General features: G+C 33.9%; 1 protein-coding gene across 3 annotated transcripts in view; it reads right to left on the reverse strand.

Moving 5' to 3' along the window:
• Window positions 1-18,360, reverse strand: part of eps15l1b (epidermal growth factor receptor pathway substrate 15-like 1b) — a 38,859-nt gene that overhangs the window by 17,241 nt on the left and 3,258 nt on the right. For all 3 annotated transcript variants that reach the window (XM_051863665.1, XM_051863655.1, XM_051863672.1), the window contains exons 8-21: window positions 17,684-17,743; window positions 17,023-17,295; window positions 13,689-13,849; window positions 13,323-13,479; window positions 11,836-11,898; window positions 11,156-11,241; window positions 10,948-11,020; window positions 10,545-10,706; window positions 8,776-8,973; window positions 7,866-8,015; window positions 6,180-6,294; window positions 4,250-4,350; window positions 3,770-3,830; window positions 977-1,059 (exon numbers count right to left, since the gene is read on the reverse strand). In XM_051863665.1, coding sequence (XP_051719625.1) covers window positions 977-1,059; window positions 3,770-3,830; window positions 4,250-4,350; window positions 6,180-6,294; window positions 7,866-8,015; window positions 8,776-8,973; window positions 10,545-10,706; window positions 10,948-11,020; window positions 11,156-11,241; window positions 11,836-11,898; window positions 13,323-13,479; window positions 13,689-13,849; window positions 17,023-17,295; window positions 17,684-17,743 — 1,743 coding nt within the window. The remainder of the gene's footprint in view (window positions 1-976; window positions 1,060-3,769; window positions 3,831-4,249; window positions 4,351-6,179; window positions 6,295-7,865; window positions 8,016-8,775; window positions 8,974-10,544; window positions 10,707-10,947; window positions 11,021-11,155; window positions 11,242-11,835; window positions 11,899-13,322; window positions 13,480-13,688; window positions 13,850-17,022; window positions 17,296-17,683; window positions 17,744-18,360) is intronic.

Raw genomic sequence — 18,360 nt, forward strand, 5'->3', positions numbered from 1 at the left:
GTGTGGAATGGCATGAGGGTGAGTAATAAATTACATTATTTTCATTTTTGGGTAAACTAACCCTTTAAGGAATGTTGTTGTTTTGTTTTTTTGATATACAGATGTCCTATGGAGTCATTTTTCTACATAGTTTCAAAAAAATGAACTTGTTTGAAACTCAGTAGAGATTTATTTATTTATTTATAAATAAATATGTATCATAATGAATGTGTATTTTCATACCAAACAGTGTTAAGATGTTATTGCATTGAAGACTAACAGAGCTGTTTTATTCAATTGTATGTTTGATATATTAAATGTTCAAATAAAGTTTTCGAAAAATATTTATAGGTTTATGTTTTAAATTTCATCTGCATTACTATTTTAAAATAAGTATTTACAATATTTTCATTAAATCAACATTAAATAAATACACTGGGTGTGTGGGATTAATCACCATAAAGTGTTAAATGTGTATACTTATGAGTAATAATTTCTTAACACCTTGAGTGATTAAAATGAAACACTAACAGTGTCAGTGTTGTTTTAACACTAGCAAAGATGGACCTGTATGTTCACCCAGAAAGTGATCATTTTAACACCCATGGTGACAAATCTCCCAACATATTTTTGATGTGTAGTGTTGTATTCTAGACTGCCATGTGAACTCAGTACATTATTGGAAATGAATGTTTAAGGCACTCTTAATCATGGTTGTCAAAAATTGTATGCATTGCATTGTGGGATACGCTAATCGAATGCAGTATGCTCTAGTTGTATACTGCACATTTTGATAAATGTAGCAGATCATCCAGATATTCCATTTACATACTGCTCATACTATTCATAATTTGTACTACAAAATAGTATGCCATTATTCATTTAACAACCTGAGTATCTCAACTTCAATGTCCCAAATTCAGTGTAAACTTGTCGAGCTTACGTTGATCCGAATGAACTACTGTAGATTTCTTTTTTGAAAAACTCTTGAACATACCTTTGACATTTGAGAAAAATCAGCAAAACCACCTTTCCCTCCAAAAGAGTCGCTACTGAACGGGTCTGACGCAGCAAATGGATCTGTTTATGAAAGAGAGAAAGCACAAGCAAATTGATGGATTTGATGGAAACATCCAGTAACACGGGCCGTAATAACCCACAACGTTTCAACCCACTGCAAATACTCAGTTATGTCCTTTTACTGAAGAGATGGGGCACAGCACAGGTGCTATTTTAAGAGAGCGGCTTGTATGTGGCCAGTGTTTCTCATTTTCCATGACTTTTCAGCTCCTGAAAAGTGCACATTTTGTTTTCCATCTGCAGCGTGACGTGTGTTTCTGATTAACTAATGACGACGTTATGAAGGTTTACTGTGCATGAAAGAGTTGTATAGTTGGGCCATTCCTACTCTGAATTACATTTGCTTGTCACCATCTTATGTGTAAATAAAGTGAGTTAAAATAAATAAAAATCACCGGTGCAACTTCTATAGGATCCATTTGTTCAAAACATAGAAATATTCAAGATATTTCTTTATTTGTTTCTTCAGAATGTTTTAAAGTTTTCTTGACAATAGTGTTTTAACAAAAGCCAGTTCCTTAAATGACATCATCCTCTAGTAGGAAGTGACATCATTTTAGAGGGAAATCCATCATTAAGTGCTGTCAACAGATCTAATGAATTATGGGATGTTGTTTTGTGTTGTTAGCTGATTTGTGTCTCTAAAACATTCATCATGTTTGATCAAATTACACCAGCTAGTTTAACAATCTAAATTTTAATTCTCTCTTTATTTCCAGTCTGTTTATTTTCATCCTGTAAATAATAAATCTAATAATTATATACAACCAAAAGTTTCAAAAGTTTGGGGTCAGTGTGATTTTTAATGCTCATGTACAAGGATGCATGGATCAAAAATACAGTAAAAACAGTGAAATATGATTTCAATTTTAATAAGCTGAATTTTTAGCATCCATACTCCAGTTTTCAGTGTCACACGATCCTTCAGAAATCATTCTAGTATGATGATTTGCTGCTCAAGAAACGTTTCTAATTATTATCTGTGTTGAAAACATTTTTTTCAGGATTCTTTGATGAATAGAAAGATCAAAACAACAGCATTTATTTGAAATATAAATCATAAATGTCTTTACTGTCACTTTTTGATCAATTTAAAAGCTACAACAGAGTTCAAAAGGTTCATTACAGGAATGACCCAATTATGAACACAGAAAACCATGTTTATTTAAGACGCGTGTAATGAAGAGCGAAAAAAGACGAGCTATTGTAAGTCGGTCTGTTTGCTGTGAGAAAGCTGAGCTAGTAAAACGCGTGTGAGTTTCCTGCAAGCATCTGTAAGTGTGAGACCACTAACAGCTCAGAACACACTCTCTAGTGTTCCCGTAAAATGAGTTATTTCAGGAGCACGTCAGTCTGCGTGTTTCCCATAAATTAACCCCGCTTCCTCCGACGGGACGCGCAGAAAGAGCTTACCTGTTCACCGTGTGAGGTGGATGTGAGAAAAACAAGACCAGAGCAGAAACAGAGAGTGAGAGAGAAGACAGCTGCTGTCTGATTCCAGCAGCACCGTCCTGACACTCAGACTTTTCCATTACATTCAGCAACAAAGAATTCCCTGTTTGGATGGGACTATTTTCGGAAGGCCCTGTAGCTAAACGTGTACATAAATGCGCTATTAATAGAATGACTCCGTAGGAAATTGAGGCAGTGCCTCAAAATAAAGCTGGCCGCTACCTTTTAAAAAATAAAATTATGAAACGTAGCTGTTTTTCATTAGATAATACATTCTGTATGGTTTAGCGAAGCCTTCAGTGTAAATGTAAGAGCTTTTACCACCACGATTCCTCTGAACGTAACAGTTATTTCAGTGTCCAATCAGAAATTGGCTTTTTCCTTTGTTGTTAAAAACTAGCAGGCCTCAGTTGCAGCTGCATCATGACACTGTATGGTTATAATTAGGAATGCACAGACAGAATTAGTTTACCGTCTTTATTTACTGCTAAAGCATTTGTGTTTTTGCAGGTTCTTACGGCTCTATCTTTGATCTACTCACTGAAACATGCATCACTCCAGTACTAAGAAGACCTGCTAGCTTCCTTTAACAGATGAAGATAAGGAGAAGATGAACAACAACAAACAACTCTTTGTCTATGTGGCGCAACATTTCCACTTGCAATATTTTATCTCTAAAACAGATACATAATTTGTTTGATGCTTCAAATAACCTTTTGACACTACTGGTCAAAAAGATTAGAATATATATATATATATATTTTTTTTTAAATAAGTCTCTTATGCTCACCAAGGCTGGATTCATTTGATCAGAAATACAGTAAAAAATGTGAAATATTATTACAATTTAAAATAGCTGTTTTCTATGTGAATATAATGTTAAATGTAATTTATTCCTGTGATCAAAGCTGAATTTTCAGCATCATTACTCCAGTCTTCAGTGTCACATTCAGCTTTGATCACAGGAATAAATTACATTTCAAAATATATTCTAAGAGAATTTTTTACTGTGTTTTTGATTAAATAAATGCAGTGTTGGTGAACATAAGAGACTTCTTTAAAAAACATTAAAAAAAAATTATTATTCTAAACTTTTGACCAGTAGAGTATTTTGAATACTAGTCTAGTTTAATGAGTCATCTATAAGCAATCCATTGGTATGCTGATTTCTTGGACACTGTGATCTGTTTGATGAATGATGGAAGATGAGGACTCTGGCTGAACATCCAGAACCAACCAAATAAACACTATACCATACCTGAATCTTTAGGTTTGGGACTCCTCGACTTCTGGCTGATTCTTCTGCTGAAGGGACTGGCCTGTGGGGAAGAGAGAAAGAGCGAGATAGAAACCACAGGGCATTATGGGAATGACAGAGCACTAACTGTAAGAGGTAAAGTATCTGGCAAATTACAACATGACATGCTTCTCACCACATTACCCAAAATATCAGCTCACATGCTGCCACATGCAAGCCCTCCAGGATAAGAATTTACTCCGGGAACTATTTAATGTTTTAAATGCAAAAAAAACCCTAATCTGAAAATGTAAATTTACATCTACAAATGTTTTTTTTTTTTTTTTTTTTGGTTGACTTTTTATTTAGGGGGCATGTAAAAAAAAAAAAAAAAAAAAAAAAGAAACAAAAGAGTGAAATAATAATAATTTTGTTAATATATAATAATATAAATAATAAATAAATAAAGGTTTTTTTTTTTTTTTTTTTTTTTTTTTTTACCTTGAATTGACTTGAGGAACTTTCACCAAAGGGATCAGAATTAGCGAACGGGTCTTTGAAGGGGTCGTTCTGTTGGAACGGATCTCCTCCAAACGGATCAGCTAGAAAACAATAATTCACACAAATGTCAAAACACAGAAACCCTACAACTTTTTTTTTTTTTTTTAAATCATTCAGAAACCATTTCATAAGTACTTCTTATTTACACCCAGTGGCCTAAACAAGGCAAGTCACGCTTAAATGTCTGTCATTGCATTTAGATAAAATATCAAAGTTCAAATAATGCTAGAAGTTTAATATTTTGGATGCAGGGTTTGTTCAAATCCATAAGTCTAAACTATAGTAATAGAGATGCTTGCCTCAGCAAACACTACTAATTATAAATAAATTAATAAATAATGAATTCATTATAAATAAATTAAATGATCAATAATAAATAAATGAATTCATTAAAATAAATCAAATTATTAAAGATAAATATATTAATGTATGAATAAATAAATACATGAATAAATAAATAAGTTTGTTTGTTATTTAACCCTTTAAAACCTGAAGGCTTTTTTTGAGTTTTTTTTTCTGAGCGACATTCACAAAAGTAAAGACTCATAACTTCAAAAATTAAGCAAGGAGAGTCAAAAGGTAGATATCATTTGATAGAACACTTTTTAAATTTTTAGAAAATATAAATTACATTACATTTGGACATTGTCATGCTGAGAAACTGCTGATAAAAGACAAAAAATATATATAATTTTTGTTATAATTTTTAACTTTTTTTTAATTTGACATGGAATAACTCAAGAAGGCAATAAGATCGGAGAAAAATTCTTTTTTGGTGATGCTCCCCTACATGTGAGCTGCATCTGGTTTAAATTTTGTGGTGATAGCATAAAGTATAGTTGAATAAAGTCTTATTCATTTTTGCGCAGCTAGATGGCGCCCACGGGCGGTAAACTCCGGTTTAGAGGCACTTCTCAGCACTCGTTAGGAGTTTTTCAAAAAGTTTAGATGCATTATGTATATGATAATATAATATGTATTTTGGGTTCATTGTAATCGTGAGAATCTGCTTTAAATAATGATGTGCCATTTTCTATGATCTATGCATTTTTCATGAAGTTATGAGCACGTGAAATCTACATATTTGTATTCAGTTAACGGCTGTGTTGTTTTTGTTGTAAACGCATATTACTCAGACAGATTAGAGGGTGAAAACAATGCAACAGGAGCATGTTGGAGGCTAGATCTGAACGTGTAAAGTCTCTGGTTTTGTATGCAAAAAGAATTTTTGTGCTACCTATATGGGTTCAGTATTTATGGGCTCTTAAAGAGAGACACGCAAACAGGAGCGCGGGCGCTCCATCTGGTCTTAAAGGGTTAACTGTATAAAATAACTAAAAAATAAATAAATGAATTCATTATAAATATTAATTGAAAATAAATCAAATTATTAAAAATAAATAAATTAGAAATAAATCAAATTATTATTAATAATTAAATTAAATGATTTAAAAAATAATAATAATAAATTAATTAATTGATTAAAGATAATTTAAATTATTAAAGATATATATATATATATATATATAAAAAATGAATTTAATGAATTTAATTATAATGAATTTAATCCTGCTGTTTAAATGTTATTTTATACATTTAAATAACAAACTTCATTCATTCAATCATTCATATATGAATGATTGAATGAATGAAGTTTGTTATTTAAATGTATAAAATAACATTTAAACAGCAGGATTTCATTAAACACTGTTTCAGAAAAGAAATCAATGCTACACAGACACTTCAGGGAACACTTTCAATGAATCAGTTAATCATTTGGGAACTAGTTAGAGTTAGTAACAATGATATCTTTCAGTCCCACTGAGTGTGCACTGAATTGCTAGATGTATTAAGGAAGAGAGAAGCCCACCTTTACTGAAGGGGTCACTTTTGAATGGGTCTTCGCTCTGGAAGGGGTCTGCGTTCAGGCCTTGAGAGCTGGAACTGTTAAACATGGCCATCCTGGACTTAACCAACGAATCCTCCTGAAACACACACAGCATTCAGCTCATGTTTGCTCTCCTCCTCTGACTGCGGGGAAAATATTATCATTGTAATGAGTATGAAGAGGGCATCGTTCAGCTCTATAGGCCGCCGGGCCGCGTCCTCATTTCCTGTGCTGGATCTTCTGATGTCAGACGTCAGAGACGGCTCTCTTTTGAGGAAAGAGTGAGCTGTTTGACTGTTTGACAGCGGGCCAGTGTGTGGCATAATTACGTTAACAATAACAAGAGTAAAGGCACTCTGACGGATGTGTGCGTGGTGACACGTGGTTCCTCTTTAACCTTTTGAAGGAAGGCCAAGCTAAAGTTACATGACTGAAAAAGTAATAAGATAAGTAATAAGGATTATTCAACTTTCAGTACAACTTGCAAATACTTTCAATAAAGGTGTATTAGTGTAAAGGTGATTTCTAAAAGTTAAAATGATCAGTATTAACCTTTGTTTTTACTAAGGCACTTAGTAAAAGGCTTTGTTTTTACCCCTCGATTTGTAAAAACAAACGAGAAACATGTTTACAGTAAATACACCAATAAACAGAGTTTCCAAACCTTTTGACTATGACTTTACCAGGAGGAAAAATCATTTCACAAAGAGATTTTTAGCCAATTACATATTTTATAGTTTTCTTGATTAAATGTCCATGTTTTTTGTCCATGGCTGGAAATCGTAATTTAAAAATTCTAGGTTTTCCATGAGGCCTGTTTAATGGAAATCAGTCACAGTTTTTGTCTTGACAAATTATTCTTTAAATGTAATCAATATTTCTTCATTATTCATTAAATTTATTCCAAAATGGCATATCATTTTAGTCAACGACCATGTTGATATTGTTAACTAAAACTATTAAAAATCATTTTCATTAGTTGATAAAAAATAAATAAATAAAATATAAATATTAGATGATCTATATTATTTTTAACTATATTATTATTTATTTATTTTATTTTTTTTACAAAATCAGAAATATTGCCTTGGCAACTAACTTAAATGAAATAAGCTGAAGTTTAAATAATAAAATTACTAATCCTGAAATAAAAATAAGTGAAAGATACTTAAAAAATTATAATGAAAACAGAACATATAAAATGTCAGTGGGCGGGGCCTATGATGCAATGATGTAAAACTATTCGTTGATGTCTTGCTCTGAAGGCAGGCATATGCAAATGCATATGCCCATGTGACGTCAAATGTCACCAAATATCAAAACGGGCCATTTTTGGAGCTTGTTTAAATAAATGCTTTGATTATAATGAGGAGGACATTTTAAGCTCTGAAACTTACAAGATGTTTTAATGATACAAAGATCAAGGAAAATTTTGATTTCACCCCTTCATACTAATTTTACGACCAGCTTAAAAAAAACTTGGTTACTTTTTGCGTGGTTTCGCTCAAGACCAACAGGAGGAGACAATCTGAAGTTGAAACAACCTTGAAAATCTACTTAAAGTTCTGCACACAGATCCGTACACCTGTATCTCTCAAAATCAGGTGCATTTAAAAACCACACAACAACACGATCAAGACATTTCTGAAACATGCCATGACTCCTGACCTTGCCATCGATGCTGGAGCTCTCCTCAGCGATGAGCTGGTCCAGTTCGGACAGGCTGGTCACGCCGTCGTTGAGAGCTTTGCTGTAGCGCTCGATTGTCTTATTAAGTTCCCGCTGGGTGTCCTGTATCTCGCTGAGCTCACTGCGTGTCTGAGGGAACATGATCACAACTGAAATGTCATGTACTTCCAATAAGAAGTTTAGAACATTACACACACACATCAGTAAATCACATGTCTCTAGGCCCTGGGGTAGCAAAAATTATTTCATTAATGGGGAATTTTTTACATCATGCAATGCAAGGTGTATTTTGATATGCAGAAATGGGACAAAAATTCATTCTAAAATACATTCAGGTGATACTTTTTTTTTAATAGTATTTTATAGTATTTAGTATATTATATAAAAATGTCTTTACTTGTTTTTCATTAATGTATTTTTCAACAATACAAAGAGCAATGTGTAACATTTTACCAGATTTAGTGCTACACATTCACTTTTAGTTGTTCCCCACTAAATAATGTTTTTTTTCACTAAATGTTTAGATTTTATACAATTATTGTGCACTCGTGATTTTTCTACAGTAACTTTTGCTGCTGAATTATCCACTAACCTAGTTTAATAGTGTTTTTGTCATAGATTATGATTATATATTTTTTTTTCATTTGTTGTTTTTCTTTATAATGACATTGTGTTTAACAGAGGTATAGAAATTCTACATTGATTTAACAAAAAAAAAAATTGTGCTGGTATCGAAACAGAATTTTTGGTATCGGATGGGTTCTAAAAAAAAAAAATGGTATCGGTGCATCCCTAGTCGCAACTCACATGTAAACCTTGAATGATCTAAACGGCACCTAGTAAAAACAACTTGATAAATATGCAACGGATACATGGTGGTGTTTGTGACCTGGTCCATCTCGTCCTGAGATGTTTTGAGCAGTTTGAGGATGCTGTCTAGCTTGGCTTTTCCAGCACGCAGACTCTCTTCCAGACGCTGCTCCTCTTGTTCAAGACAGTACAGGTCCGTCTTCGTTCTGCTCATCTCCTTCTCCTGCGTCTGCATGTCTGACTCCTGAGACACGATCTGAGTCTGCAGCGATGTGATCTACACACACACACACAGAGTAAAAAGATGACAATTATTCAGTCATTTATATAAAGAATCATCACGCAAGTTTCAGATGAGTCAGACTTTGGATTTTCAGCATAAAATGTGGTTCACGTGATAAACTGCTAAACTGCTAGACTGTCTAGCCAAGTCATATATATATATATATATATATATATATATAGGGGTGGTTTTCATCTTGCCGCTTTCTTGGTAAAGAAAACACATTTTTACTCAAATTAATCAAAATGGATTAAATCAAAATTATAATTAATCAAAATGGAGTAAAAATATGTTTTCTTTACCAAGAAAGCGGCAAGATGAAAACCACCCTTTCCTGTTTCAAACTTTCACATAGCATCTTTTGGTTATAAAAACATAAATTCAAATCTAGATTTTGATTTTCAAAGGTTTATTATAAAAACGGATTATTTGTTTCCCAAAATGCAATAAATCCATGATACTTTTTTTTTCAAAATGCAATTAATCCATCAATATAAAAGTTATTTTTCATATTGAAAATACACAACAAAGTAAGTTGATTCACATATATGACAGCCTCTGAACTTTGTCAATACTAATCTTATATACAGGCATTTGACTAAAAATACATTCAGCCGTCGCTTCCAAAATGAATTCAACGAGTCATCTTGTTAATGTTATAAATGAATTATGTCTCCGTTTGTCATTACCGATTAAAGAGTAACTGGCGCCACTGCCCGGATAAAATAAACACATTTGCCGAGTACATTGGTATTAAAAACGGCTTTTAAAAACTGTTCATGATTCAGTTTTGGGGACCGTGACAGAAGTTTGATGCTGTCGTGGAACAAACAACAGCCGGCATTTTTCCTCCTCCCAACTCGAGTGCCTCATCTTCTTAATCTCCTCACATAAATGATTACATTTCGACGACTTGCGTTTCTTCCCCACTGCAGAAACCACCACAGGTTCATCAATGCCGTCAAAATTATTCATTTTTCTGTTTTTGTTGATCAAAAAATACAAAGCAGATAAGGAAAACTAGGATGCCGGGTGTATTCAGAGTGCCGAAATTACTTTTTACAATGCGTGGAATGGTGTGCTGTGATTGGTTGAGTGGATATATCGCATTCTGCAGAGAAGGGAGACTGGTGTTTGTCGCGTTTTGGAAAGAAAGTGAGAAAACATGACAGAATAACATGACGGATATCGCGTTTTGTGCAAAATTAATAAATGACTTTTCAATACCGACCAGATACAATACTGATTTTGGCGGAAACTCAATTTTTTTTAAAAATGGCGTTTATCGCGTTTTGGAACCAAACTCTTAATATATATATATATATATATATCAGGGTTTATCCTGCATTGAAAATATTTTGGCTACCACCAAAATGAATCTTTGTCCCGCCAAAGGATGTTTTGTTCTCATCCAGCAGTGTGAGTGTGGTCAAATCAATAAGCAGTCTGACTGACAGTATGCTTTTTTAATGTTAATTTAGATTATATCGAATATGCGTCAACATTACAATATATCTGCTAATGACTCTGTCTTCTATGTCAACTCAAATCAGAGCGAGACTCACCTTAGTGTTCTCCTCCTGCCATTTGTTCTTGATCTCGTCCAGCGTTGTTTCCAGCTTGGCTCTCTGTTGCTCCATCTCACTGAGTCGATCCTGAGCGCCCCGTTTCTGGTGCTCCAACTCCTGAAGACCGACATTTTCACGCTCCAGGTCTCTCTGCACCTCCTGCACAGAACCATTATTTTATCCACCTTATTATTAACGTAAGAGCTATTTGTAACCTGAATGTACGAGGCTTAGGTTGTCTTTCACTTACAGTTATTTTAGCTGTATAAAAACATATTGTAAAGTGGTATTTGTTATCATATCATTTTAATATATTGTCGTAATTATAACTGTACAATGTTATTTGTTATATGTAAATAAAAATATATATATATATGTACAATGTACAGACCAGCCTTACCTGGACTTCACTGTTCTTCTGTCGCAGGACTTCTTCTTTCTGTCTGATTTCTGTCTCTAATAAGCGTTTTTCACTATGAAGCAAGCAATGCACAAAAAAATATGAAAATAGTAAAAAGCAAACAGAGTAAAATGTAATAAGTAATTAGCAGAATGCAAGATATGTGGTTATGCGTAGCATATAATTCGCCATCTATAAACTCTCTGACCTCTGCAGCTGGGAGATTTCCTGGTTGATGTCATCAAGATCCTTGCTTCCCGTCAGCTCAACCAACCCAACAGAACTGCTGCTGTCCTGGAAAAATCACGTTATGTAAGAGACAGTCATATTCTCTCATCTAGATGACTGTGTGTAATTATGCAGTGCTCATCCATGAGCACTAGGTGGCGTTCTCATTGCCTGAACATAAAGACAGACCTCACAGCAACATAAAGACTAAATTTACCTTCTGAATAAAATGTTTTTGGTCTGTAAATGATTCGTCAGTGCAAGAAAATTAAAATTTGTTTGTATAATGTTTTTAAAAATTATTTTTCGAAAGATGTAACCAAGACCATGCAGGCAAGGAAAAATAATATAAACCAATATTACAGCCCACTTTTCATGAACCAATCAAATCCTATTGAATAAAACATATTCTGTTGTAATTTGAAAAACATTATAAAATATATTAACGGTGTATTTTTGCCTTGATTAATGGGATAGTATCAAGTTGACAGGAATGTAGAGAGAGAGGAAGAATGGGATTGAGAAATGCAATTGAACCTGCAAATGTGTCATCAGAAATCAAACCAGATTATGTTAAAAGGAACCTAAGAACACAATTTATTCAATCAATGAAGCTTCTTCCCACAGGAAACGCATCACAGATGTGTCTTACTCACTTACCCTGCCCAGACTGGTCAACGGGGTCAATTCAGACATGACTGACGGTGTGAATCCAGAGAGGATCTGGATCATTAAGAAACAAATAAAAAATAAAATAGTCCAATCAGATAAAGTACCTTTCATTTGTAAAGCACTGAATAATCTGGATTATTAAAAATATGCATTACCACATCTTATGTAATAAATGAAACACTGGTAACATTTGTTCACTAAATTAGTTAACATGAACAACACTTCTGTCAGCATTTATTAATCTAAGTTAATGTTAATTGCAACATTTACTAATTCATTCGTAAAATCTAATATTGCATCTGTTCACATTAGTTAATGCACTGTGAACTAACATGAACAAACAATTAATAATTATGCTTCTACTAACATTAACAAAGATTAATTTTTTAAAAAATATATATTGTTCATTGTTAGTTCATGTTAAATAATCCATAACCTAGGTTAACAAATGAAAAAAGTGTTACTGAAACATTTTAGGGACTGAAACAAAATTTGTCCCAGTGTACTCACCTTATAAATAATATCCGAATATTGGTAACACTTTAGTATAAGGTTCAATTTGTTAACTAGATAAACAGATACAACCTGAGCTAACATGAACTAGCAATGAACAGTTGTATTTTTATTAACATTAACAAAGATGAATGAATACTATAACAAATGTATTGCTCATTGTTAGTTAATATTAATGCATTAACTAATGGGACCTTATTGGCCTGGTTTCCATTACAAATTTGCGCAAAACTTTCGCGATATTTTCTAAATATCGACAAAAAACTATTGTGAAATGATGGTGTTTCCACTAACCGATGTTAAGCGACTAAAATGTAATTCCAAAAATCACGGCGACAGATGTTGGTAGGTTTACGTATATCGCAGCCACCACACTAGCCAGGTGTGTTATCCAAGCATTGATGCAAGGAAAGCCCCTTATACATGGGAGCGGCCATGTATGAGGTGTTTTTTGGAGGTTATAGTACCCGTTTTCACAGAGGAACTGTGGATTCAGAATTTCTGGATGAACAGATCAACCTTTTTTTAAGTTGTGCAATGCAATAGGGCCTCTTGTAGCGCCTGCTGCATCATGCCCAAGGGAGCCATATTCTACAAATAAACGCATAGCCATAGCTGTTTATAAACTGGCTACCTGTGCAGAGTACAAGGCAGTGGCTGAGACATTTGGGGTTAGCAAAACCACTGTCCACAGGTGTATGCCAGGCTATATGCACCAAACTTGGTGCGAAAAAAACGGTTTCCATTGCAGTTTTGCGAAATATTCCTTTTTCGAACTGCCTGAAAACCAACTCATGTGAACGTAAAAACTTTTTTGCGATATATGGGAGTTTTTGCGAAATTGGGCGTATTTACAATTCGCAATTTCAATTTGCACAATTTGAAGGGTAAAGGAAACGCAGCTTTTGTAAGTGTTAGCAAAATATTATCATAACAAATTAGGAGTCTTTGAGGCCACTCACAGGTGTGCTGGCGACCCCTCTCTCTGACGGTGGTATCATGTCAGGGGTCAGACTCTGAGGAGGGTCCACTCCTTTAACTTTCTCCTGAATCAGGTGCATCGCCAGACAGAACTGCTCTTTGGTGAGTTTGCCGGTACGTTGAGTGTCCGCCAGTGACCTGCACACCAAAACAACAGACATCGTTATGCTTCTATGAACACAAAAGCATGAAAGATAGATAACGTGCATCACATTATCATAAATCCTACTGCTTTTGGACTAATGGAAGAACACAAAAGGTTCATTTTGCAAGCTCAAGCATGGTTTTAAAAAGGCTGTGGGTGACTTTACTTAGAAATACCACTGCATTTCACTGTTTAATCTCACCATATGTGTGCCAGGACGCTCTGAGGCAGCCGAGAGTTCATGAAGATATCCTTCACCTCACCTCCTCCAACCATCCCATCAAAATCAGAGTCTGCCAGATCAAAGATCTCCTCGTACTGCTCTCTGTCATCCGCTGGCACCACCCAGTGATCTGAGGAAGGCTGCAAAACACATTTATGAAATGTTTAGAATCGCATTTGATTCATCTTATTTCTTGCAAATGTATACTGCATGTATGTCCCCACAAAGTCATAATTACAAGTGGGAAACGCTGGAAGTTTCCAAGTTGGGGGTGTCAATGAGAAAACATGTCGGAATGCATCTGTATTAATGATAAATTTGTTAAATAAATTATTATTTTTTCATTTACAATAAAACTATCTGAGTTGCATGTACAAACTACCATAGTATTGTACAATTATGATAAAATATATTCGATTTACACCTAATTTATAAAAGTAAAAACATACCCAATGCACATTATTTATCTTTTTGTAGAATGTAGAATTAAAAAACCTTGTTGAATTTTATGCAGAAAAAGGTACCATCTTGCTCCAACCAAAGTAATTTTAACACATCTAACGTCGTAATTATGACTTCCCAACTTATAAGTACAAACTTCCCAGGAGCAATTGAATGTGCCATTCGCTTCAACTATGTTGATGATGAAATGGCATTAATATGTAAATGCAATTATTTTGAATAAAAATACAGATAAAAATGCTAAATAACTGGATTTATTTACACAATCAAAGTTCTTTTTGGCAATGCATTCAGTCAATTTCAGGGTTGTACTGTGCGACAGTTTTGCATGTGTGTGAGACGGAGCTATTTGTTTATGTGAAGTGAAAGTTTGTTGTGTGTAATATTGCAGCGCTCTGCTTCCACTCCCTGCAGGCACACTTTTTTCCCCACTCATATGCGCTGCATCTTTCATGGTGACAAAACGACAGCCATTTAATGCATATCGGGTTGTGTAAATACAAGTAGCTACTGCTTAAAGTTTGACACACTAGAGTGATAAAGAAACATGCATGAATGAGAAAAAGCACAGAACACTATTAAGTGCAATAAGCTGCGAAAAAGAACTCAACGCGGCACTCGTGCGCTGACTCAAGCCTTTTCACTTTCGCACCATGACCGTCCGCTGACATGCGCCTCAGATGTGTTTATAGATGACGCGTTCTCCGTTTTACTATTTTCTGAAACAGGGATTCTGAAAGGGGGTTATTTGAAGAAAGAATCCTCTAGTCTAAACCAATAGAAAGTAAAGGTGAGAAGTAGTTTGGCGGAACAATGTCATATCATACTGTCAAATGTCAAATCTAGGTTTTGTTTTAAAGTCAAGCATGTTCTAGAAGGATTTGGATACTTATATTGAGGATGTTTGATAAAAATGTGTGCATTTCATGTTTCATTTTTTAAGAAATAAAAAAAATTAACAGAATAAAGATACTATACAGATTATTAATAAAGATATTTTATGTATAGGCTAAATATTCCCTAGTAAAGTAATATATTTAAAATACATTTATTTCATACTAAGTACAGTTCAAATACATTAACATATTTACTGACATATCGCTTGAGACTTACTGATATAAAAATTATAATTAAACTTTATTTGGAGTACTACTTGTGAATAATGCACATTTCTTAATATTAAGCCTAAAATGTGTTTCATTGTCAATATTAATACAGATTGTATGAACTTTGAATAATATCAGTCTTTAAATGCAAGATAATTAAAGTGAATCTAAAGAATACTTGTAATAGTTCCACTTTAGCACAATCAAATATACAGTATATCTTTAGTTGAACCTCAGCACTACTTCAGCACAATTAAGGATATAAAAGCTAGCCAAGATTGCACGTTAATGTTTGTTCGGTGGTTTCCAAGTCAACACATCTTTCTTTGTTGTTGTTGATGATGTATTACTGCACTATTAGTTCAGTTTAAGAGAATGCACAGTTTCAGCGCTAGTATTCAAGTGCAGGTGTGTATGTGTGATGTTCTTGCTACATGCTGATCAGAGACAAACGCGGTGTGTCGTAACTAACCACTCGAATTTTAATTCTTTATTTAATTTTAAGTAGTTGTCTCTTTGTTTTATACAATTCTACTGTTTGCTGATCTTATAAGTCAATAGTAAATAACTCTGTTGATTGTTGACCTTCTAAGTATCTTTGTAACAACGGTAGGTAGCTTTTTTGTGTGTGTGTTTGTTAGTAGAAGGGTATTCGCCATTAACTGTATTTTCTCATTTTTAGTCAGCGTAGTTTATTTAGGGTGTCGTTTCGGTTTTGTTTCTGCATTTTTCTTTCTGGTAGGCAGTTTAGAGGTTGGGTTAATAGTTAATGGGATTTTGTTTTGATTATTTAGGTTATTAGATTATTATTTAGATTATTTTGTTCCAATTTAGCAGACTTTAAGTATACCAGTTTAGTATACCAAAAGTACAACTGTAGGGTATTTTTATTAAGTACATAAATATTTAAATGTTTATGTAGTATACTTAGCATGAAATAAAGGTATTTTAAAAACATTTTAGTATGTTTCTTTTTCACTAGGTTAATAGTGCAATATATAGCGCAGTTAATAATTTTCCAAGGAAAATACCACATGCACAAGAAAAATAGGCTCTTTATTAACCATAATTTTATGAGACTTCTATTCATATTTATTTCGGTTCATAAACTCAACAAAAATGCCATAAGATAATAAATTAGTATTTAAAATAAATAAATAATCAGGTCAACATGTTAACTACAGCTGTCATACTGAGTATTTTGATTCCTCCCATTGATTTTTATATATGTGGATCGTCTTCTTTAATAATTGACACTTGCTAAATTAAACATACAACGTTGTTACGCCATTTGATATCAAGGCTGCTTCACAAACTATTATTTTAAAAGTTCATGCAATGCACGAATATTCCTTTCAAAACACATGCACACTTTTGCACAAATGGCTTGAAGACTTTACTTCACAGTCTATAAATCTCAAATGGTTCACTATTTTTTGGTACCTGGCAGCTCATGAAGTTTAAACTCAAAGTCATTTGAATGAGAACGTTTGAGATTATATCTTGGGTTCTGGTACAGGTTTAGTCACTGTGAAACTAACTCACTTGGTGAAAGAACTGTAGGTTGTTTACGGTTGGTTTCTAAAAAAATGTAGCAAATCAAGCACAACCAACCAAACTTCCACTTTTAAAATCTGTGCATTATCTTGTAGTAAACTCTCTAGAGCTCTACTCTCCAGGAGCTGCTAAGAATGTGGTTGGACAGGTATGTTGTGTTACACAAGCACATCCGCCTTGGTTTTCACCTGTGTGAGCGTTTGAGGCTGCGGTGGTGTCGGGGTGGAGCGCTTAAATGAGCTTGATGGAGACAGATTTGTGCTGCTGCCCAGAGGACTCTTGGAAAGCGACGGCACGGGACGCAGGTTCTCCATCAGGAGGAATGGACTAGAGGGAAGAACAGGAACTGATCCCGGGAGAGCGCCTGGAATCTTCTTACGTTTGGATGGAGGGATGAGAGTTGTAGGGAGGGTGGATGGCATAGGCTCCTTCTCTCTGGCTGCATAAACCAGATGCATCGCCTGCAAAAAGAAATGATGTGAGCTTTTTTCTTACTGTCGACAAAATAAGCATTGGAATTTCTCTTTCTGATTTTTCAACAAGTGGCCGGTTTCCTCTTGTCACAGATTATAATATCCACAAATACTTACTCTATAATCTACTTTGAGACATATGTATTGCACATTGAGCAGCGTGCATGATATAAAAATTAGTTTAGTAAAGAAACAGCACACCTCTCTTCAACTCAACAAGACACATGATTTGAGGAATCATTCATGTCTGGAGAACAAACGCTGCAGGACGATGCACACACTGAACTTTATTACTTAGTGTTAAAGGTTTGATCACTTCACTAACCCTTAAGTACTACTAATAAATGTAATTTGTTTGATGCATCATTTGACTCACCACTGAAAACTCATCTTTATCCAAGTGCCCATCTTTGTCAATGTCACTGAGATCCCAAATCTACAAAACAGAGAGATAAAAGTTGACAAAACATTCACTAATATACTAAAGATCTAAACAACATTATAAAGTATTTCAAATATTAGCATGTTTATATTCTGCATAGGTCTGAATTGTTCATTTTTGGAAAAAAACAATCAGACCTTTTATTATTATACTTTTATTTATGTATATACACACTACCGTTCAAACGTCAGTGTCACATGATCCTTCCGAAATCATTCTGATATGCTGATTTGCTGCTCAAGAAACATTTCCGATTAATATTAATTTTGAAAACAGTTTTTACTGCTTCATATTTTTGTGGAAACCATGATTTTTTTTTCAGGATTTAACATTATAAATATCTTTATTGTCACTTTTGATCAATTTAATGCATATTTTCATAAAATATTATTTCTTTAGGGGGAAAAAAAAAAAAAAAACATTACAGTGACCCCAAACTTTTCAACTTTAGTGTATGTTTTTAAAGTAAAAAGTGCATTCTTTTTCTAAACAGTTACCCATCTTTTCTACTGGATATTTTGATGTTTATAAGCCTGATTTCACTTGAATACAATTCTAGATTTATAAACAGCATTTACAGTTTCTAACTAAACCAACAAGACTTTTAAAAC

The sequence above is a fragment of the Ctenopharyngodon idella genome, chromosome 2 (assembly GCF_019924925.1).
Source record: "Ctenopharyngodon idella isolate HZGC_01 chromosome 2, HZGC01, whole genome shotgun sequence".
Taxonomy (NCBI): domain Eukaryota; kingdom Metazoa; phylum Chordata; class Actinopteri; order Cypriniformes; family Xenocyprididae; genus Ctenopharyngodon; species Ctenopharyngodon idella.